Source organism: Pteropus vampyrus, unplaced genomic scaffold, assembly GCF_000151845.1.
Source record: "Pteropus vampyrus isolate Shadow unplaced genomic scaffold, Pvam_2.0 Scaffold210, whole genome shotgun sequence".
Classification (NCBI taxonomy): Eukaryota; Metazoa; Chordata; class Mammalia; order Chiroptera; family Pteropodidae; genus Pteropus; species Pteropus vampyrus.
The window spans coordinates 664064-687166 of record NW_011888991.1 but is presented as its reverse complement, the minus strand read 5'-3'; the positions used below and the strand labels follow the sequence as shown (position 1 = coordinate 687166).

The 23103-nt window shown below is 33.7% G+C and overlaps 1 protein-coding gene across 5 annotated transcripts in view; it reads left to right on the top strand.

Annotated features, from left to right (window-relative positions):
* Window positions 1-23103, top strand: part of GRM7 (glutamate metabotropic receptor 7) — an 827189-nt gene that overhangs the window by 257713 nt on the left and 546373 nt on the right. For 4 of the 5 annotated variants that reach the window (XM_011372553.1, XM_011372552.1, XM_023538033.1 and 1 more), the window contains one exon: window positions 15663-15879. In XM_011372553.1, the coding sequence (XP_011370855.1) occupies window positions 15663-15879 (217 nt within the window). The remainder of the gene's footprint in view (window positions 1-15662; window positions 15880-23103) is intronic. The other variant, XM_023538035.1, reaches the window with a different exon arrangement.

Here is a 23103-nt window from a genome sequence, read left to right as displayed (position 1 = left end):
TCGGTGGTTGAAATAATGACTAGGCTTGAAAATACCTGGGCATCTTGCTTGTCAGTGTTTTGTTTCATATATATCCTTTCACTGTTTCCAAGATAATGTGGGATTTGGAAGGGAACTGAGTTAAGTACTATTTACTTAAAAAGATCCTTAATTCACTAAAAGTTAAACATCCTAAGATAAAAAGTGTTGTCTTTTTAAAAAGATATTTGGGGTACCCCTCTCCTCTGCTGTATTTCTTTCTCTTTCTGTCTCTCTTTCCCGCTGTCCTTTTAAAAAACCTTTTGTTAATCTCATTTTCCACTGTCAGTGTATATCTCTACTATCACTGCTGTGACTTCTCTCCATTTTTTTTTTTTTTTTTTATCATGGCCAGGGAACTTGTAATTTGTTAAAAAAAAAATAAATTGCATTTTGACACCATCTCTTTGAGATATTGGGAGCAAGACACACACAGTCCTTTTTTATTTTTTTTTAACAGGTTGAGCAAACCTCAGTGATCTAAATACTCTACTTCAGAGAAGTTATACATAGGTAGTAATAGTCAGAAGCCACAGACTACTCAAAATTGGCATGATGGCTATCTTAAAAGAGTTCATCATCCCACTGAAAGTGGTATCACTCTGGCATTCTAGTAGGCAGGTAGAAGGAAATATTTGGAGAGGTATTCTCTTATTTGCAATTCTAGACAGCAGCCACTTTTACTTTATATTTATATGCTCACAGCTCTCTCTAAAGTGCTTGAAGAGAGATCACATCTTTTTGTGTCCCTAAAATCTTCCACAGGATGGCTCCATTAACATGTTAGGGAACAGAAATGACCAGAGAGAGAATCAGACCAGTCAATGTGGCTAGATTCACCACTACTACAAAGAAAATGGATCAGAGAATCTAACCGTAATGACAGTGCTGTATGTTCTCCTATAAATTACAGTTAGTGTTTCAGCATCCATTTTCCTTATCACCAATAACTGCTAAATTCAAGGTAGCAGCCGTCTGCTCCCGTGTCAGTGATCTTCAGAAAAATTTCTAGTTAGAATACTCCTTAGGGTATATAAGGTTTTTAGGTTTATTTTTCTTAATGCTGATTAGGGATATGTATCCTTTAAATTATATATAATATATGCACTATTTGTCATTAGTAATATATACTATATAATAATAGTAAACAGTATGAAAATAGTACAGTTTAAAATTGTAAATAGCAAATAGTAAAACAGTAAATGATAATATATTATACCACACAGACACATCAATGGGATATATATATTTTAGAACGTAGAAGAAACTACTTTGGAATTTTCTGACATTTTTTTGACTTTTAATATTGTTTGCCTAACCCAAATGGTCAATTTCAAATTTGGAACAATTTAGGTGAATTCTCTGTTAGAAGTGGAGAATTCAGAGTTCCTTAATATGTTTATTGATTTTACTGTGGCAACAGATTAAGATCAGAATGAAAAGTAGCCCCTTTTCTCTGAGGTATAATAGTGCCAGCCTGAGTAAATGGGATTATTTTAAGTAGTAAGCACACACGATATAATTTTAGAGATATAAAGGTGAATGATGGCTAAGGGAAGACTAGAAGAGTTCAAAATTAAATATTTGTATGGGATCCTTTGCTTAAAAAATCTGGCAGATATAAAATAAGAGGACAACTATTGTGTAGAAATTAGAAGAAATTATTTACTTGACATAGCCGTTCTTCGATGTTCAAGAAAAATTATTTAAAGTATTGATTTCCTTGAGACTATTTAAAATTAAATTGTGACTTTTTTGGAGTATATCCATTCACTGTAAGAAATAAAATGCACCTTCATCACTTTGCTTGACATGTTAGCTGGGAAATTATTTTTTCATTCTATTTTATTTTTTATGCATGAATATAAAGGTGACTTAAGTCTGACTGTTAGAAATTAGACATCTAATATCCATGGTAAATTGCTCTAGGAAGCATGGGCTGATCATCATGACATTTGAATCTCATAGGTTCTTCATTTGAGATGATAGTTTATAGATTTAGGCGTCTTCTTGACCTTGGTAGCAGAGAAATAAAAAATTGTTACTTCTTAATTGCTCAAGGTGGAGTAGGTTATCTTTCCAATCCATGGAAAGACATTATGGCTGAAAAGAACTCAGAAACCTGAATAAACTATCGCAAAGTTGGCTTTTAGCTGAAATTGGAAGAAAAAAATTGAATGAATAATAAACTTGCCCACATTAAAAATATGGGGGCAGTTCTTGGTTAACTTTCATGGATGTTTATAGAAGAACTGGGAAGTTATAAAGGCCATGCCATTAGAAGCATGCCACTTTAGTGCCTGGAACGTTTTCATGTAAATAGGAGTACTGTTTGCGTTCCATTATAGGATAATCCTAATGAAAGGGTACTCCCGACATCATTTATCATCTGTAGTCTACATATGGTTAATATCCTATTAGAGAATTATTGATCACTGACTATATCTTCTTAGCTTTGTATATAATTATTTTAAAGATTGATTTAATCAGACCTAAATTGGCAACTGTATCTACTTACCCATTCCCTGGCCTAGAGATGTATATGGCCAACTCTTATCCATCCTTCAAGATTATGGTAGGTGATGGCCACTGTTTCTATTTCTTCCTCTTCTTTTTTTACTTTCTAACATTTTTATTTATTTTTTATTATTTTTTTTCTTCCTCTTTTTTAGTAGTAGACCTCAGTTTTGTTGGAAGGCAATGATGTACATGAATAAAAAAAATGCATTTTTTAAAAATCTTTTATTAAAACTGGGTGTGATCATGAGATTATTTTGGATAATGATAGGTGGAAATGTTGTGTACAAAGCTGGGAAGGTGTCTTGAAAAGACTTCACTCAACTGGAAAACATGTCTCTTTGTTTTTTTCCACATATCCTATCTGTTGCCTGGAATGGGTCCATAATTGCTGGAGCTGCAGCAGCATCTGGACCCTAAGTGACATTGGAGATGGAATTGACATGCTAAAATGATAGAGCAGACAAATATAAAAAGCCTGGATCTCTGGTAACCATGAGACTTCCATGCCAGCTCTGGACTGTTTACCTATCAATTAAATCTATTTTTGAGCAACTATTATTTTGAGTTTTCTATTTTTACAACCAAACTAATTTATAATTGATACTGTTTAAGAATCAAAATGAGTCTAATTTTGAAATATACAGAGGAAATGAACACTTAAGACACTATGGATTTTTGGAGGCATTGCTGTAAGATCTAGTCAAAAAATGTGATTCTAGTCATTTCTCAGTAATGCTATGGCAATATGACTTTTTGTAAATTACTTTGCCTCTCTCAATATTGTTTTCCTCTGTAAAAGTAGAGCTGTAACTCCATTAACACTAATATTCCATCCTTGACCATTTGAGATAACCTCATCCTTGCAGCCTGGCATCTAAAGGACAAGATTAGAGAGGGAAAATGCCCAAGTCTAGCCAAGACTTGCCTCTGATAGGATCCAGATTATAATGCATAATCCATGCATTATGGAGGGGTTTAGCAGCTCCATCTCAAAGTCTTTTCTGAAGCAACCTTGTTAAAATACAGTTAATAGAAAAAAATAAAAATAAAAAAATAAAATAAAATCCAGCTAATGGTGCTGCCATTGATGACATTCACTCTCCTCCTCAATCTCCACAGAAAGAAGTCAACCTAAACTGTAATTACATGTAAAAAAAAAGGAATCACAGTAATTGGAAGATAATATGGTAGTGGCAGGTGATATGATAGCAGAAGTTGTAGGATATAGGAAAGGAATATTAAAAATGGTAAATTCTAGAACAAGTCAATATTTCCAACAATGTACAATGATGAGAATCTACCAGGTTCCTTCAACTGGAAAATATTTTGGCAATTTTGCAGAAGGTATTTTCTTACACACATACTTAACTGAGGAACTGTTTCCATATTCTATGTCCCAAACACTGCAGCTAAAATAGAGATGGATAAAATAACTTTCTTTCATTGTGGGGCAAGGGGCATCTGAGCCAATGAAAGACATGACTTCAGAAGGCAGTACAAACTCCACTGGATTACGCTCTATAGTTCTGCTTAATGTAAATTTAAATATTTCACAACAATTGCATCAAGATCTATTAACCCTGGATGAACTTCACTAATATTTTAAATCTCTGGCTAAGACTTTACCCATCCAAAATCTTTACCATTTGCAGAAGGTTTTTCCTTTCCTATTCTATGCCTATCAAGGAACTAGGGAGAATCAGACAAATGCTCAGCCAGTCCCTGCGATCTTGATATCAAAGAGAGCAAATTCCTGACTCTCTCTAACAGCAGGGAATAGCCTACTTCAGATGCCAGATGAAACCATGAAAACCTTTTGTCACAGAGATCCTGTTGAAGAATCAATGACACTTTGGCTAATTAAATCGTTGAGTGATGCTGGTATCTGAGTGAAGAAGCCTCTTCATTAGTTATTCCTCAGGAAGAATTTGGGACTTAGTAATTCTTAGGATTTCTGATTGAGTATCACTTTACTTCCAATAGTGCAGTAATGGATATTAGAAAGATTTTGTATATTAGTCTGCTTGAGTAATTATGTGAGAAGAAACAAAATTAATTTCGATAGGTATTAATATTATTTCATCATTTTTCCCTATCCTTTTCTCTAGCTGTAAATCAAGTGGAATTATGGATAATGCCCTCAAGCCATAAACATTTCTCCAATTTCTTCAACAGAACCTGTCATCTTGGTGGTTATGCTATACATTTGTTTTCACTGTTCTCTTCCCCAGGAAAGACTTTCCTTTGGTTCTTTGCTAGAGGGTATCTGCTTCCTGTCCTCTAACTAGCTTAAGCAACACCTCTTGGTCATATCTTCTCTAAACTTCCAGTTTTATGTAGTTGTTTTCTCCTTGGTGACATTTTAGTAATTTATTTAGACCAGTTTCCCCCACCCAAGTGGTTTCTGGGGAACAGTAATCATATAAGACTAAAATAAATATTCTAGGGGAAAAAGGATTGTGGATCAAATATATTTTGTAAAACTACATATATGCCCCTTATTTGGCTAGTAACAATGCATTGGCACACTCATGGATTTTTCTTTATGTATTCTTTAAATAATTTTTAGATGCCTCCAAGCATATTGCACTCAGATTAACTTGAAATGGTGTCTATATAGTTGCCATGGGATAGACACAGTTACTTGTCTGCCAAATATTTACTTACCTGTCTTCTCTCCAAGAGAACCCCCTAGCAACCAGGAATCTATCCTCAGAGGTTGAATCATAAACTAATCATGACAATCTTGTTTATTTTTGCCAGCATTTGGAGAAGGGGAGATAATGTGACACAGATCCAACCAATGAGATATAAGGAAAATATTGTGAGGAGGGAAACATCAGAAAAAAAAAAAAATCCTTCTTGTTCAAAAGCCAAATAGATTAAAAAAAAGAAAAGACTTTGTTTACCAGAGTGTTCCTCTTCCCTTTTTAATGATGGCCTGTAAAGCATGATTACAAAGCACCTTATGAATGACCTTAAGGAATGACCTTATGAGTCTGAGAAAAGAGCTAAGAGAATTAAGAGAAACTAAATTAAGAGAAACTAATTCATTGTTGAGTCACTAAACTGATCTGGAAACCAGTTACATCCAGACTTATTTTGTGATTTTATTATCTAACACTATTAATTGTGTAATGTTACAGCTAAAATTATCCTTACAATTTTCAAATACCAATACAATTCCAACATTTACAGAGATCTACAATGTACATGGTGTGATCTGATGAGATACATAAAAGAAAACTTTGATATAGTTTCTTTCTCAAGGAGTCTGGTAGCACAAGCTCACTGGTAATATAACAATGAGATGAAAGCTGAGTAACAAACAACAAAGAGTGATTAGGAGCAGGAAGAGAGCAGGACACTTTGCTTAGCAAGAGAGAATCAGGGTAGATTCATAAAAGCGGTTTGCATATAATCAATCTGGATCCCGAAGAAGTATTACTAGAATTTAAATAAGCAAAAATATGAAGCAGGTATTTCAGAACTGTACAAAAATAAGAAAAGTCCATGGAGAAGTAAATATGTTTGTCCTATAAAATGGAGGCTGGTCTGATAAATTTGATTACAGATATGTTTTGAAATAAGTTGAATGTTTTTTGAGTGTATGGGCTTTAGAACTTTTTGGAGCCTTTAAAGTACTAATTTACACTTAACTCAAATTTTACTTGATATATTATTGGCAGTACCACCTAAATCATTCTCTTATTGAACTGTTTTATTTTCTTTATGGTATCTGTCAGTCTATCTATCTGTGCATGTGTGTGTATGTGTATATACATGTATCAGATTGTCACATCCTCTAAAGCTGATCTATCACATTGATTATTTTATCCACAGTTCCTAAATGTTATAGATTTGAAAAAAACTGGTCATATACTACTGATGTAATATTGTATTATCTGAATTAAATTACAGAGAATTATTTTTTCTGCAGTAATCTTATGAATCACCATTTTTGCATTAGCAAATGGTCACTAAATATGTGTTTACTTGAAACACAAGTCATATAAAAGCTAAAATAAACAGCATAGCTTTCCTTTTTTTTTTTTTATAAGGGAAAAAAGTAAATAAGGAATTTTTGTTAAGTAAGCTTCTTTCAGGGAATCAAAGGATCAGCTCAGATTTCAGTTCACCTTCTGGAACATCTACATTTATAGTCTTATACAATGAGAATTAATGTGCCCCACAGCACATTAATGTGCCAGACCCTGAAAATGGTGTCTGAATCATTAAGCTAAGATTGCATCATGTTCAGTAGCCTTTCCGTTAAGTCCACTTTATTGTGCTCTAAATTTTTGAAAAATTGGAATTCACATAAAGCATAGCACATAGTTTAATATAATATTTGAATAACTATGACACTCTGTTTTAAACAATCCTGAATAATCAAGATATTTGTACTGTAGCGATAGTTCTCAGAGAAAAAATAAGTTTAGATTTAATTTCATTTTCTCCTGAAAAAGACTTTCTTCTCTTCAAGAAGTTCCTGCTTGTCTCCATGTAAAGGACTGAACATTTAGGCAGCATCGTTGTTGTGCATTCTACTGAAGACCAGATGATTGAAGGTGACTGGGAAACACACAGAGCTTTGATAACTGGGAAAGATTGTCAAGTAGAAAGGAAAATATGTAAAGTAGAGAGAGTCTACAAGATATTAAAAATATCTCCTCCTTTTATTGTCACTTTGCGACCACAGTTATGACTACAGTTGTCCTTTTGAACAGATAAACCTCTAGCCCAGTGGTTCTCAAAGCTGGGAATTTCGAACTGACTGCCCCATCCCCCACGGCCATTTTGCATTGTCCGCAGTAATTTTGATTGTTACAACTGCAGGGTGTGCTGCTGGCATCTAGTGACAGAAGTCAGGGGAGCTGCTAACCATACTACATAGCACAGGATGGCTGCTCTCCCCCCACAACAGAGAATTATCTGGCTCCAGATGTCACAGTAGTACCAAGGCCAAGAAACCCTGCTCTACAGAGATTCGACATTTTTGTTGCTAGCAGAAAACTTCGAAAGTCAGCCTTTAGCGTTTGATAAACCAAATCTCAAGGCATGAGACTTTGGCCCTTGGGACCTAAAAGAGATCTAGGATCATATCTAATAAATATCAGAAATGTTAAAGAAATACTTACTTTGATTACTTTTTGTTTTTCAATGTATGGTGGTTTACAGGGATACTGGTCAGAGATAATTCATTGACATGCAGGATTAGGAAGGACTCTGAAAGGTCATTTTCCTTCTTTTCTTCTTTTCATTCTTCTAGTAAAGTTCATGATTTCTATAGTCCCATATGAGAGGGCAGAATCTCTATTGTACTTTGTCATTGAATGCTGTGGAGATGTGGGTGGAATTACTTCTCCAATCTACAGAAGGCCTCAGAGTGCCTATATTACAAACACATACAAATAAAAGGGCAAAGAAAAAAAGAAGTGCAATACTTGATGACAATCTTTGTCATGATTAATTTAAAGTTGAGTGAAACTCCAGTTTAAACTAATTGAAAATCATTACTCAGTACTTTGAAATAAATAAATACTACCAAAAATCAGAATTAAAGTCCAATCATCCTAATATGAGCAGAGATGTTATCTAGGAAACAGATAAGTATAAATCAAAGAGAATGATGCTTCAAAGAATGAGCCTGAAAGGATTGTTCAACCAATTTCCCTTTTTAAAGATCCATATCAATAAAGCTTAATAAGAACTAAGAGTAAAATTACTGCTAACTGTGAACTTAATAATGCCCCACTGGGAGTTCATTAATATCTCAACAGGTACACCGAAGCATTATCTTAATTGCACATGATACTTCAAAAAATTGCCTTTTACAAGTTTTGTAGAAACTGCCCTCTGAAACAAGTGTTAGTACTTTTTGTGTTCCTTTTCTCTGCTGTGCAAATTTCCCAGAAACATGGAACTATAACCCTCATTGACCTTTCTTTCCAGAAATAAGACATTCTCAAATGACCATCCAGATCATAGGCACTACTCTGGTAATCCAAAGAGGAAAAAGCTCAAAGTGCATGAAACCAATTTCAGATTTTTCACTTTTTCTAGATAAATAAAATTTATCATTTTCTAGATAAATAAAATTTATTCATTTCTATAAATATTTATAAATTTATTTTGACAAGAATCAAGTTCATGTAGGAGTAGTAGTGGCAATTAAGATTTAAAAAATTTTTGTATTAATGTAATCTCATCCACATCTGGACTTAGGTCTTCAGTTATTTTGACAGAGTGATGCTAAGATGATCCCTAAAGGGGTGTGTTTTCAAGCCCATCACTGTAGTGTTTGACCATAGTGATTATAAGATAAAATTAAATTTAGAAGAGATATTTGATTTCATATGTATTAGAAATGATGTAGAATTATTTTCTCTAGTTTTTGCTTAATATGCTACTTCTTTTCTTTCTTTCTTTTTCTTTCTTTTTTTTTTTTTCTGTTTTGATTTGGTATTGGCAATGTTGACATAAAGTATAGGCATTTAACTGGAACCGAGGACCCTAATTCCTTCTTGCATCTGATAGCCAAGCCTAGTTCCAAAAGGGAGAAAGCTAAGGAGACAGCAAGGCAGAATCACTCCGTTTAAAATTATAAATCCAAGTATGTCTTGAAGAGTTAGAATGAACTCCGGGCACTGCGATATATGTTGCCTGGAATTGTCAGGTCTCAGGCCTAAGAGAAAAAAGCAGTGAAGCAGTATAAATGACTCCCTAGATCCCTTTACCTTTGAAGCTCCATCCAATGTCAACTTCTCCTACATTCCGATAATGAGGAAGGAAATCCCAGGGGAAAGTATGCCAAGAAAAAGAAAGGGTGAAAAAAAGTGTTCGCTACCATCTAAAGCCGCCTGTCACAGATGCCCAGGGCAGGGGTAACTCCAAGTGCTGCGGAAGCCACAACAACCATGTGAATGAGAGATCCTGTTCTCTCATGATCATTCCATTCATTCATTTACTGACTCACTTGTTCATTCAACAAATACTGATCAGGTTTCTATTCTGTCCTGGATACAATGCTATCCAGTGATGGTAAAATAATGAACAAGGTCCTTGCCCTCCATGAGGGTAAGTACTCTCCCAGATAGAAGAGAATAATGAGCAGATAATTAATTATACAGATAATTGTTTAGTGAAAGTTGTGATACTTGTTACCAAAGAAAACTACAGTGTTCCAAAAGAACTCATCAGCTGACATTTCTATAAACTCATGCTTTCCAGGGTAAACATTAGAGAGAGGTTAGGAGAAAGCCTTGAGCTCCTCCTAGTGATTGGTGTGTGCCACCAATTCGATAAAATTTTACTTTTGATTATTCTTTTAGCCCACCCAAAAAATTCAGTCGCCACAATCACTTGTATTGCTAAGATATGAATATTGATGACTTGAAAGTTTTTATAAGGTATAGAAGGTGTAAGTTACTTAGATGTCCATTTTAATGTTTCCTGAAATTAGTTTTCCCCTAGTCTTCTTTCTTATAAGTTTACAGGAATTCTTAGAACCCAAAATGTACATAAATATTTTAAAAGTTAAATTAGAAGCAGAGCGAATTGGGCTTTTTTCTTTTCTATTTTTAAGAGTAAGGTACAGGTTTGGCAAATGTTGCATCCCATAACTCAAATAATAATATTTTTGGTTTTTTTATTGCTTTTTTTTATTGTTTGTTTTTCGATATTTTAAAAGGGGTCAAGAAACTTGACTGCTACATAAATTTTAAATGATAACTTTGAGGTGTGAAAACTACTCTTTCTCAAAAACTTGGTTTCTTGAAACTGGTTTTCTATCTTGCGATTAGTGTCACCCGATTCATGTCTTGAGAAAAATAATTGGAGAAACTAGAGAGATTTTCTTTTGCCAGAGAGAATTTTTAGAGGGGAATATTTTTTCAAATATTTGAAGACATTCACGGTACTATGAGTTATAGCTAAGATTGTATTTTGGAAAAATGAAATTTTAACTGGTTATCTTATTTATTCATTTGACTATACATTTTTCAAGATAAGAAATTAAAATAAATGCTAGTTGATTTTAAATGCTCTCTGTGGAGAAATAGGAAAAAGATAAGCTATTTCCACCAATATCATTTTTGTTTTCCTAGAAATTATAGTTGATATAATTAGAAAGGAAAATTAAATAAATTCTTATAATGTGACTCGCTTACCTAGAAATCCCAAGAAAATAAACGAAAGCTATTAGACTATTATGAATTTTAACAAGGGTATAAGTCACAAAGTAAAAATACAAAATTAATAGATTCCTATATACCAGCAAATAAAATGAAAATGTTATGTCATTCATAATGTAATAAAAATAATTATCTAGAAATAAAATTAACAATTTTTAAAGCCTACATGGAGACAATTGTAAACTTTTACTAAGAGAAAGGACTGAATAACAGAATGGATGAAAATAGATATTTTCTCAAAGGGGAAAATGAATATAAATATAACATATCTATTCTTCGCAAATTAATTTATAAATATAATTCTCATCATAATCTTAATGGAACTTTATTGTGAACTTGAAAAACTTATACTAAAGTTCAACTAGAAAATTAAATATGTGTGATTATCCATGGTCCTTTTTATTTATTTATTTTCTAATATTTATTTTTCAATTAGAGTTGACATTCAATATTATTATATATTAATTTCAGGTATAAAGCATAGTGGTTAGATATTTATATAATTTACAAAGTGATCCCCCTGATTAGTCTAGTACCCACATGGTACTATACATAATTAATACAACATTATTGACTATATTCCCTATATTTCACATCCCCATGACTATTTTATAACTACCATTTTATACCTGTGGTCCTTTTTAAAAGAACAGTTATAAAGAGAGAATATGTTTCAACTAATATAGCCCTAAAAAACTCTAAGTTTATAATAATGAAAATAGTAAAACACTCCGAATACAGAAATAGTAGAGAATACACCCCACACTCAAGAGTAGTTAAGAACTTAATGTGACAAAAGGTGATCTTTCTTATTAGTAAAGAATGAGTAATTATTTACTATATGATACTAGGGTAAGTGGTTAACCATTTGAGAGGACAAAGTATAGATTATTGGTTTACCTTCTAAAACAGGTCCAGGCAATTTCCATAAAGAGAAATATTTAAATGTAAATGTCAAATAGTTCTATCACTTTTGTGGGAGAAGAACTTGACCAGTAATCTAAGAAAATACTCATGGATGTCTACAACAACTTGAATTAGCTGTCAGGATTTTTTTTTTTTTCTAATTTCTAGTGTTAGTGAAAACTTGAAAAATGTTTGAACATTTAACTATAAAGGTTAGGTCCAGGTTAGGCTTAGTTTAATAGAATATTATGCAACCAGAAAGAGAGAAAAAGAGAAATGAAAGGGGAGACAGAAGGAAAAAGAGATTAAGACTCATATTTTTGTAATTAGTAATATGTATATATGCATCCTCTCAAGCACACACAAAAATGATAGAGAGGGATAACAAATTGTTAACATGAATCAAGGCATTAAAGTAATTTTCTTGTTTTCTCTTTTTCATTAATAATATATATAATTAGTTTTCTAAGAAAAAGTACAAACTGCATTCTAAATAAATAAGATAGCTTATAGATGTTTGTAATTCTATTTGCTACTTATCAATAACAAAACCATTTTTGTGTGATAGGCAAATTTTTATAAAATAAAATTAAAGAATAATAAAATGAGAAATTTAGTCCTATGATAAAGATTAAAAGTATTTCTGTTTTTTAAACTGCAGAAAGGAACTAAGTTGTCTTCATCAAAAGATCGATTCTGCATTACCGTAGGAGACTGGCAAGAGGGGAGGGTTTCAGGAGCAGAAAAAGTAACTATAGCTAGATATCAAGGAGAGTGTGGAAGTTAATCCCTAAAGATGACTAATAATAATTTGGTCAGTTGTAGGTACCAGTTATAACACACACTTCAAAATTCTTACTTTGTAGGCTTAAACATAAGTTTGAAAACAAGTAGCTAAATATACAGCCTAATAGCTAAATAAGTATACAGCATCATATTTTATAGATTACATAAATTCTTCCAGTTCTTCATCTCTTATTGCTAGGAGGGTTATTCTTATATAGCTGTAATTTTATCTCAGAAATGAAATCCATTTGTCCTTTCATTCCTTATTCTAGCATCATTATAGGCATAGTGTAGAAATGTGGCATTGGATAAAGGATGTGTGTATGACCCTAAAGGGACATATGAGTCTCAAGCCAGGAGATATTTCTTGTTTATAGTGGAAAGGATAGACCATAGATCTCAACTGTTTTCAAAGGGTGAATGGTTGAAGAAAGAAATCTGCTTCACCAGGATTTTTATTACTAAAATTTGGGGTACAGCTTAAAAATGTATTGGGGTGCTTCACTATTCTAATATTTTACAGCAGCTACATAAATGCAAATTCAAGTAGAGGGCTGGATATACCTTTATTAACACTTGTTCAAAGGTAGAAAGGGATTTTGGCAAGGAAGACATCTGTGCAATAGCATAAAGGTTTTACATTTCCACAAGTTGAAATTGATGTAAATTCCTTGACATGCTTGGCTTCTTCCTTTTTTATTTCTTGTAAGTAAAGGCCTCTTCCCTACCCCACCCTCAATGCCCCTCTGCATCTCCCTTTCTCCCCTGCCTCCTTCCTTTTATTGTTTGGCCCAAAGCCTTTATTCAGTTGATATTTTTCTTACCTAAAATTTATAACCTCAGAACTACAAATGAAACAGAGAGAACTCATTCTGTTAATACATTTGTATAAGCTTTAAAAAAACATTTAAATAAAATATGTGAACAAGAGCCTTAACTTTTAGTATGTCAGTGGTCAGTGCTGTGGACAGAAATTGGCCTGGACTTTATTAGTCTACTGTCCTTCCTTTATATGTATTATTGAAATGTTTTAGCAACAATTTAGCAAAAGAGTTCCGAAATTAAGAGTTCAGAAATTTTCATTGGGCAGTTCCAGATTTAAGTGCTACTGTCTGTCCTACAACATTGTGACCTGAGGTAAGGTCATATTCTACTTTCAGGTCTCAATTTACTCTTTTGTAAAGTGAGTTAATAATAGTATAGAATAGTAAAGAATATTTACTGATTGTTAGATAAGGTAATGCATATAAAACTTTTAGAATATGATTGGCACATAATAAAAAGTTGAATAAATAGTAGATATTTCTTTCAAAAGCAATAATGATAGAAATATGTAAACATATTTTCTTAGGATATTGAGGGGAATGTTTGTGATAGCATGTCACATAGAATTTGCAAAGTCAAATGTGGGAAATGGGTGAGCTTAATAAGAAAACGCATACTGTTTTCTATTTTGATCATCATCATGCCCATGTACTAAGTGTCCACTTATCCCAAGCATCATGCTAAGCAATGCACATTCATATTCCCACTCCACAAAACAATCTTATACTAATGACACAACCAATATATTGAAGTGAAATAACTTTACCAGAATAAACACTAGTGAACAGAAACATCAGGCTCTGATTCCTGATCTTGTCAAGAGAAAATCCCATTTTATTCCCAGTCTACCTCACTACCCCTCTTGAGGAATTATTCAGGTAAAGATCTATCAGGAGACTTAAGCCTTTACTACACTGGCTTTGGACTTTGAGTCAGGGACAGAGAGCCTGCTCCTACTGGTCATAGAGCAGAATTGCATTAGAGGTGGGCTGCACGGACTTGACCGTAATGCTGACCCTAGAAAGGTTGGTGGAGAAATGAGCATTAAAGAAGTGGTAACTAGCTTTAAACAATGGTAAATAAGTAAACTTTAAGCAAATTGTACTGGAAGAATTTTCAGAGCTCAAAGGCTCAACTTGAGTGTAGCTTTGACTTCTTTGGGATAAAGAGTTAGAATTTTGGGCTTTGAGTAGAGATGAAACCTAGGAAACCCTTAGGATAAAGCAGAGGTCAGTCTGGGAGAGTTTGCAAGCAGAATTTTGTAGGAGTTGGTCATCTTTACAGGATGATTAACTGTACCAATCATAGCCTACTAAATGCCAGTGTTAAGAGAAAGAACTAGGGGGCAGTGCATTATAAAAGTAACTAGCTTAGTGATCCTGAAGTTAGGCCCTAAGCCAGGTTCCTCATTTATGGCTACTTTAGAGCTTCCTTTAGGGTATTTGGGATCCCAGACAAACATTCTTTTCAGAGCCTCTTTCTATATACATAATTTGATTTTGCTAAAATCAGCATGTTTGGATTATTCAAGTAGTCTAATCTCACACAATTCTAAGAAATAAATACTGCACTAGCCAAGGGGAGTAGTCTGCTTGTTAGGCTGCCTTCCTGAAACGTAGGATGATCCCCATAAAAACAAATTCTAGAACTCCTTGGGACATCTGGTTAATCCCATGTGAAGCAAAGGGTCAGAGAGTTCTCTAAATGGAAAATTGGGAATCAGAAGCCCAGGTGGCTTCTCCCAGACAGAGCTGCCAGCCCCTTCCCAGGATCTAAAGGAGAACTTAGAATGTTTGGAGAAAAGTCCTCTAAAGTGCCAGGGCTACTGAGGTGAAGGCCTTGGGGAAGGGAACCCCATTGCCTGGGTTTAAGGATGTTACTGAGCTACTTCACAATGTTCTTATGAATAATAAATTAAGTAATGCATGTAGCTTGCTTAGATAATTCTTCACAAGTGATCAGCTCTCAAGTCAATGTGAGATGGCTAATAAGGGTCACAAAATAATATTTATGAGTTGTGTGAACTAAACCATTCTCTATACAAACTCCAATTAGGCCGTTGTATTTTTTGTTTCTATTTTTTCATAAGAAGTGCAGCATGATTCACAATGTTAGCCAGAATGATTACACATTCTTTTCTCCTAACCACCATGACACATAATTCCCATGCCATCCTTATTTCTTCTTCCTAAGAGAAGAAAGCAAAAGGCCAAAGCACAAAGGTAGATGCCTTTGTGCTGTTAAGAAATGGTTGGTTGCATTTTTTTTTTTTAGGTCGTTTGCAGTTACCTATAGTGTTTGACAAAACACATCTTTGGAACTCAAGTCTTGTATTTTGAATAAATTGTCATAAGCATAAATGAGTCTCTTTATCCTGATGTCCTCTCATGTGGTCCTTTCTTGTCTTTTCAGATCCCCCAGATTAGTTATGCCTCAACGGCACCTGAGTTAAGTGATGACCGGCGCTATGACTTCTTCTCTCGTGTGGTCCCACCTGATTCCTTCCAAGCTCAGGCCATGGTAGACATTGTAAAGATCCTAGGCTGGAATTACGTATCCACTCTCGCATCTGAGGGAAGCTACGGAGAGAAAGGTGTGGAATCCTTCATGCAGATTTCCAAAGAGGCAGGTAGGAAGAGACTGCCATGATCAAGATGACCCTCTCCAAATGTCTGTGGCTCATAGGGTTCTTTTCAGACTTTATTAAACAGGTCACCATAGACCTGCTCTAACATTTCCCACTGCTCATGGAGTAGTCTGTAAAGTCTTTATTTATAATACTTTGTTGTTTTTGAAGAGAATATTTTCAAAAGTGTGCAATTGAAGTCCCTGAAAGTGTTAATGGAAAAAATGAAGAGAAGAAAATATGTTCTAAAATTGAAATTTCACTTCTGTATAATGGATAGTACTGTGGATTACTGCTTACATATAAAAACTGGAAAAAGCGTGGCTTAAATGTGCTTCTGAATGCTTTTTCTCCATTTCTCTGTAATATGTGGAGAATTATTTAGAATTATGAGAACCCAATCGCAGTGGAAATTTGCTTTGAAGAGGAGTAACAGTGATGGCTCTGACTCCCCTGGCCAAAACAAAAGTAAATAAATTGTTCAGGCAGTAGAATGTATTTAGACAAATAGTCTATGAAACTTTAGGTTATTTTGAGAAAGACAGTTCTAATAAGTGGCACTCGAAGATTTTTTTTTTTTTTTGCTTGTTTATTAACTCAAATTGGAAGTAGTGGGTTCAAGCATGTGGCCAGCAGTCTTCCATTGGGCAGATTTTGAAAAATGAAACAAATTCTTTACACTTATGAATCCCAATGATAAGTACTCAGGCTTCCTCCTATAGAGATGTCGGATATAGTAAACATGTTATAAAATGTGTGCTTGGATATTCTTATACAGCTCTTATGCTAAAGCCAGGTCCTTCGTTTTGTTTGTAAGGATTTTATCTAATCCAAATTGTTATTGGTCAGAATAGTTAACTAACAGTAAAGATGGATAAGCAAGGCAATAGAAACAGAGGTCCTTTCCATGAGAAAAAAATGTCATAAATCCTGAAGACAGGGCTGTATTTGACTTTCGGACTACAGAAATGTTTTTACACATATAATGGTTCAGTATATAGATGGCATATCTGTACATTTATACTGAAAGAGGGAAGCCAGGACTTTCTTGTAAATACCATGATTTTAACTCAGTGCCTCATCATTAGTTCTAATTTCAGAAATTTACTAGAGAGTTGGGCCACTCATACTTCCTTCTTACTGAAATGCTCTCATTCTTAACAACGTTGACAAGATAGCTCCTAATCATGAACAGGTCTCATCATAAAAGCCATTTCTAGATTTTCACTCACGCACACACACACAAATTCCTTGGTTCCATTGGCATGTCTTGGTGCTTCCTATGTCTTCTCTCTCAGCACTTATCGCATGTTAGTATAACTTGCTGATGTTGTTTTCTCTCTTGTTCCCTGGACTCTAGAGAATATCATGCCTGGCTCATTTACTAATGTAGTCTCAGCTGCTGTGTTTCTAAGGGAAATATTTTTGTATAATTCAGTTAGAAACTTACAGATTAAAAAAGAAATCCTAACTCTGGCCTAGTGTTATGCTCAGATTTGTAGCACTCATTAACATTTGCCTTCGTGAATCCTTAAAGAGGTATCTAATCATTTTTGATAACTATTTTTTAAATTTCTTTATTTGTTTCTTTGAATCTTGCTTTGACTGAAATAAGGCTAGAGGTTGACTTAGACAAATACATAAAATAAGAATGTAAAAGAAAATAGGTAAGACATGAAAAAGGGAAAATAATAATCTAAAGCTCAGAGGTAAACTTCTAATACCTTCTTGCTCTATTGCTACAAATAGGTCTCCAGTTTAATGCTGAACTGTGTGCTGGATAAAGCAAAGAGCAGTACCCATTATGTTACAAAATTTACAATGTTTATAAGATCAAAATTATGTTGATTGTTTATTAAAGCACAGGATCAAGACAAATGTTTGCTCTATGTCTTTTATAAAAGACCAATATAGACTTGTCTATAGACAGGTCAGTGGTGAGTTTCATATATTTTCTTTTTTTCTTGATGTCACTTGGTGAAAACTTAAAATGTATTATCAGAGTCTGCTATATAAGGACTCTGCAAAAAGAACAACGACCTCGTAATGAGGTCTGAACTCCCTAGCTCATATTTTTAGCTAATCCTATATTGAAATGAAGCAGCTCAAAAATATTGTATCATTGGCTGCCATTTTGGATAAAAGCTTTCAGTCTGAGAGGCTTTCCACTTGAGGATGAGAATTACTAAGATGCCAGCAGTGGGAATGCAAAATGTTGAGGATTCAGGTAACGTCTAGCAGATCAACTCCTCTTCTCCTAAAAGCGTTATGATGCTTGACATGTATTTATAATAAATTTCATTAGAATCATATCATATATGCAGTTAATTCAAGTGAATTCACTTAAAGTGCTTAGCAAACACCCCTGTGTCCCCCACCCCACTGGTGCATAGTAAGTCTACTCACTCAATGTGTGTATTACTTAGAAAAAAACCTGAGATTGAAAACGTGATTTCATTGTTTCTTTAGTCAGTTTTACTTCTGTGGGGCTCTCATAATGTGAACATCTTGCTACCCCAAGGGTGATTCCAATATATACAGATATATATTCGTATTCCCTACCTCTAAATAGAATTTGATTACTTCCTATGATGTTCGATCAAAGAAACAGCAATATATTCTATTCAGAGTAAAAGAAAAATAATTAAAAAAGAAAAGAAAAATTTGTTTTATTGAAATTTCAGGGCAGTATACATGCTTAGAGAATTTTAGGAATTTTCAAGGGTAATTTTAAATGTTCACTTTTTTCCTAAATCTAGAACCTGGTCATCAAGAAAGATACAATCCCATGTGTATGTGTAGGAAAGGCAGTATGGCACAAAGATAAACAAACATTATGGTGTCAAAAAAACCTGGATTTGATTAATGGGTTCCACTACTTCTGTGTTGTAAAAATTTTGACACATGATTTTACTTTTCAAGCCTCAGATTCCTCATTTAGAGACTGAGATTAATGATGCCTACTTCATCAGGTTGGTAAAATAAGTAAGATCATATATGGGGAAGTACTTAATACCCAGTGATAATGGATTATTAGTGCATCATACTAGTTCCCTATAAATCAGTAGAGTTATTGTTTAAGTTTGCAAAGTTTGAACATAGCTCGACGGATGATTGACATTTGCTTTTACTTATAACTACAAGATTATATATAATTGCAAAGTATATATAATATACATATAATAGCCAAGTTGCTATTTTTACTAATATGCTTTTATCATATAAGAACCGTAAGAAAAGAAAGTGAGCTATTCATGTTGTCCTATGTATGTTGTGTGTATGTGTGTGAGATAGAATGAGAGAGAAAGAGAGAGAGAGAATAAACTAGATGATTTGGTGATGTTTCTATACAAGCTTCACCCTTTTAAAATACTTTAATTCCAAAATTTACTTTAGACTTAAGTCCTCAACTAAAGGCTACTTGTAAAACCAGAGGCTAAAGTATCTCCACCAAGAACATAGTCACAGAACATGGGGTGAGCTCTCCTTTATCATCATTGCGATAGAACAAATCAAGACATGATATCAGAAAAAAAAAAAAAACCTATCCTTCAACAAGGGGCCTTCTAATTTGTGGAAGATGAGGGCCTACATACAATTTCTCTAAACTGTCAAAGAAAACATCAATAATTCTCTCATGTATAATCATGGAAGATTTAAATAAGCATGAATGCTGCTTTTTGTTGAACTTGCAGAGAAGACTGTAACGTGATTTTCTCAGATGATGAGATTTTTGTAAAACAGTTATATTTGCATAAATTGCCCTGTTTATTTTAATGGATGCATATGCAATATTACCAAAACCAATTTATTACTTAATATTGCAGAGAATGAGAGAATATTCACTCCCAACATGCTTTAAATTCAAGTCAAGAGAATAACCTAAATAGTCTAAATTAGACATGAAGACTCTTTTTTCTAAGTGAGGGTCAAAATAAATGCTATGATAGCATATGGCACTAAAATATTCCAGGTCTTTTGAACCAAACTGAGTTCAAGGATTATAATAGTAAGGACATTACATATAATAGTAAGGACATTACTCAGTGTTTGCTAGATAATTTTCAGGAGACTCCCATGAATATTGCTTCACAGTATGACACAAATAGTAATGATTTGTTACTTCCATGGTATCATGACACATGTCAACTTTTCAAAACCTGAAAGAAAAGTTGAACTATCCTTTTGGTATTAAATGCCAATCACTTAATATAGTTATTTCAATTGATCTTATAAAGTAATGTTTATTATTATTCGGATAAAGTCTAGAACGTCTTTTTATTAAATATTTTATCTTGACCTAGAATACTCTTTCCTAGAATAATTAGGCGAAGACTTAATTAACTATTAGTAACTATTATTCAGCCTCAGTTTCTCAGACCTCAAGAATTAGTTAGAATTTCTCATCACGGGATTCTATTCTTATTGAAGTGTTCTGTGCTTTTCTCTCCTTCCCAGATGCAATGTTCTCTTTCATTGTGCTAAATGACAGTCTTCCTTGCCTTACTATAACCTCTATGAGGTCAAAGATGTTGCCTTGTGACTGTCATTTAGCCTAATTTTGGGCATATAGAAGTCATTTGATAAATATATGCTAAAGAGAGAGAGAAAAAAGAATTGAATTTTTCCTTCACTTTTTAGAAGGAAAAAGAGCCTGTAGTGGAAGAACTTATGAGATATAATTTTTTATGATATATAATATTGTGGTTTATTGCTCAAAAAACATTATATCCAATACCTGTTTGCTGTGATTTATTACAATTGCCTTCACCCTGAATCTACTCCATTCTTGCCTCTTACCATCCCTACACAAAACTAAGAATATGATGCAAGGCTTTAATTCCCAATACTGCCATCTATATTGAATTTGAGGAATTTCCCTTTTTTTTTGTCTCTGTCTGTGTCATGGTGAATATAGAAAACTATGAGATTTTAATATGTAGCAGGAGTATTTCTTTAATGAAGTGTCCAGTGGTCCTAGTTTATATACAGGTATTAAACAGTCAAGGACTTAATTTCAAAACACAAAATTAGAATAATTCTCATGACATCATTTACCTTCACTTGTGTTTAAACTAAACTGTAAGTTCCTCAAGAAAAGGTATTGTATTTCATTTTATTTTTTTAACCCTCGGTGATTAGCACATTTTAGATTTTAATCTATATGCAATTTGTCAGCACATATTAAGTATGCCCCCTTATCCCTATCATCATTCCAGTTACTTTAGTTACAATTTTCCATGCCTCTAAATTAGTCCCTCTCACATGGTGTCCATTCAGCTATGATGATAATCTTTCTAAAATACAAATAAAGCCATTTCATCATCTGTTTCTAGTTTCTCTTTCCCCAGAGGATTAAGTAAAAGATGTCTAGCATGGAACATAGGTCCTTTCTGATCCAGTGTCTGCTTTAATCACCAGTCTCATTCCCATACTATCTCTATTCTCTTTAATCCCCACCTCAAGCCCCCCTACATACACTCTATACCCCACCACAGTCAACCTTCTGTGGGCATCAGAATATTCTGTGCCTTTGCAAAGGCTTTTCTCTCTGCCTAGACTGCCAGCTAACTCCAATTTATTTTTTCAAAGCATAACACATTGGAAAAAGCTATTCCTGACTTATTCTTCCTTCAAGTCTAATTTTGGATTGTGGTGAGTACATTTGTCTTTATTAACAGCACATTTTTAGTCTATCTCTGTGAATTAATTCATAGAGAATGACCAGTTTCACAACTCTTGATGAGAGAATAAGTCTGCTTATCAGCGTAAAGTTAAAAGGGCCAGATATTCATGTTCCCATCCTCCCTTGAAGTGAGGGCAAGGCCGTATAATCCAGTTGTGGCGAATAAAAACATCTACCATGGGTGGATCAAGAGCTAGGGACACAAGAAGCAGGAGCAATGGAAAACCCATTTCATTCACAGCGGTGGCAATCATGTCCATATTTCAGAGTTGCCAGCAGTACTACGATCTCCAACTTCCCATTTCTAGGAGTAGCAGTGGCAGTGCCCCCAGCTGATTTGGTTCTGTGGCACTTATTTTTGGCTTTAATTATGAAAGCCTAGTCATCCTTTGTTTTAGGTCATTTTCTGACTTTGGTTCTCTAGTCTCTGCCGTGATTCTGTGAATTATACAGCATAGTTTAAATAAATTATTTTTCTACTTAATCCAGACAGATTTTACTTCAATTGTTTGACTTTTATCCTCATTAATATAATTGGAAGTGTCACTTTTATGAGTCTGTAGCACTTTGTGCATAACTCTATCATAGAATTTCTTGCATATCATTGTCATTATTAGAATATAATTATCCTCTTCCATTATAATGTATGTTTATGGAGGACAGGCATTATGTCATATTTGACTTTCAACACTCTATACCTAGTATAATGTTCAACATAGATTAGGTTCAATAAATGCACACTGAATTTTAAAATAGTCTATAATAATATGAGAAGTGATGATTCCAAGGCTTTAGTTGGTACAGTAAAGCTGTTGGAATGTTTTTTAGTTTTGATTTTCTACATTTATCATGAATCTGCTATAATGAACCGACTTTATGGAAGGAAAAAATGAGATAAGAAATCTGGTGATAGACCTTATACTCAGGCAATGCATTTCTGAGTACTTAATTTGTGTTATATACTGTTCCTGGGAAGAAGTACTGATAGTTTCTGCTATCAACAAGACAGAAAGTGGTCTCTGCTTTAAATAGAGCAGTAAACACAACTGTTGGGGCATGCTGAAAGGAAAGACTATAGAATAAAGTAGATGCTTAGCTAGGCACCAAAGATAAGTAGGAGTGAGCAGACAAGGCTGATCTAAATTTTAGGATTATTTTTTTCTATTGCTGTGGGTTTAGGCAGTATAGATATTTTAACAATATTAATTATTCTGATCCATGAACATGGGAAATCTTTTCATTTATCTATGTCTTTTTCTATTTCTTTTATCAAAGTCTAATGGTTTTCAGCATACAAAACTTTCACCTCTTTGGTTAAATTTATTCCTTAGTATTTTATTGTTTTTGATGTTATTGTGAATGGGGTCATTTTCCTTATTTGTTTTTCAGATATTTTGTTGTTTGTGTATAGAAATACACTGCTTTCTATTTGTTGATTTTGTATCCTCCAACTTTACTGTATTTATTAGTTCTATCAGAACTTTACTGTATTGATTGGTTCTATCAGGATTTTTTGGTGGTGTCTTCAGGATTTTTCATAT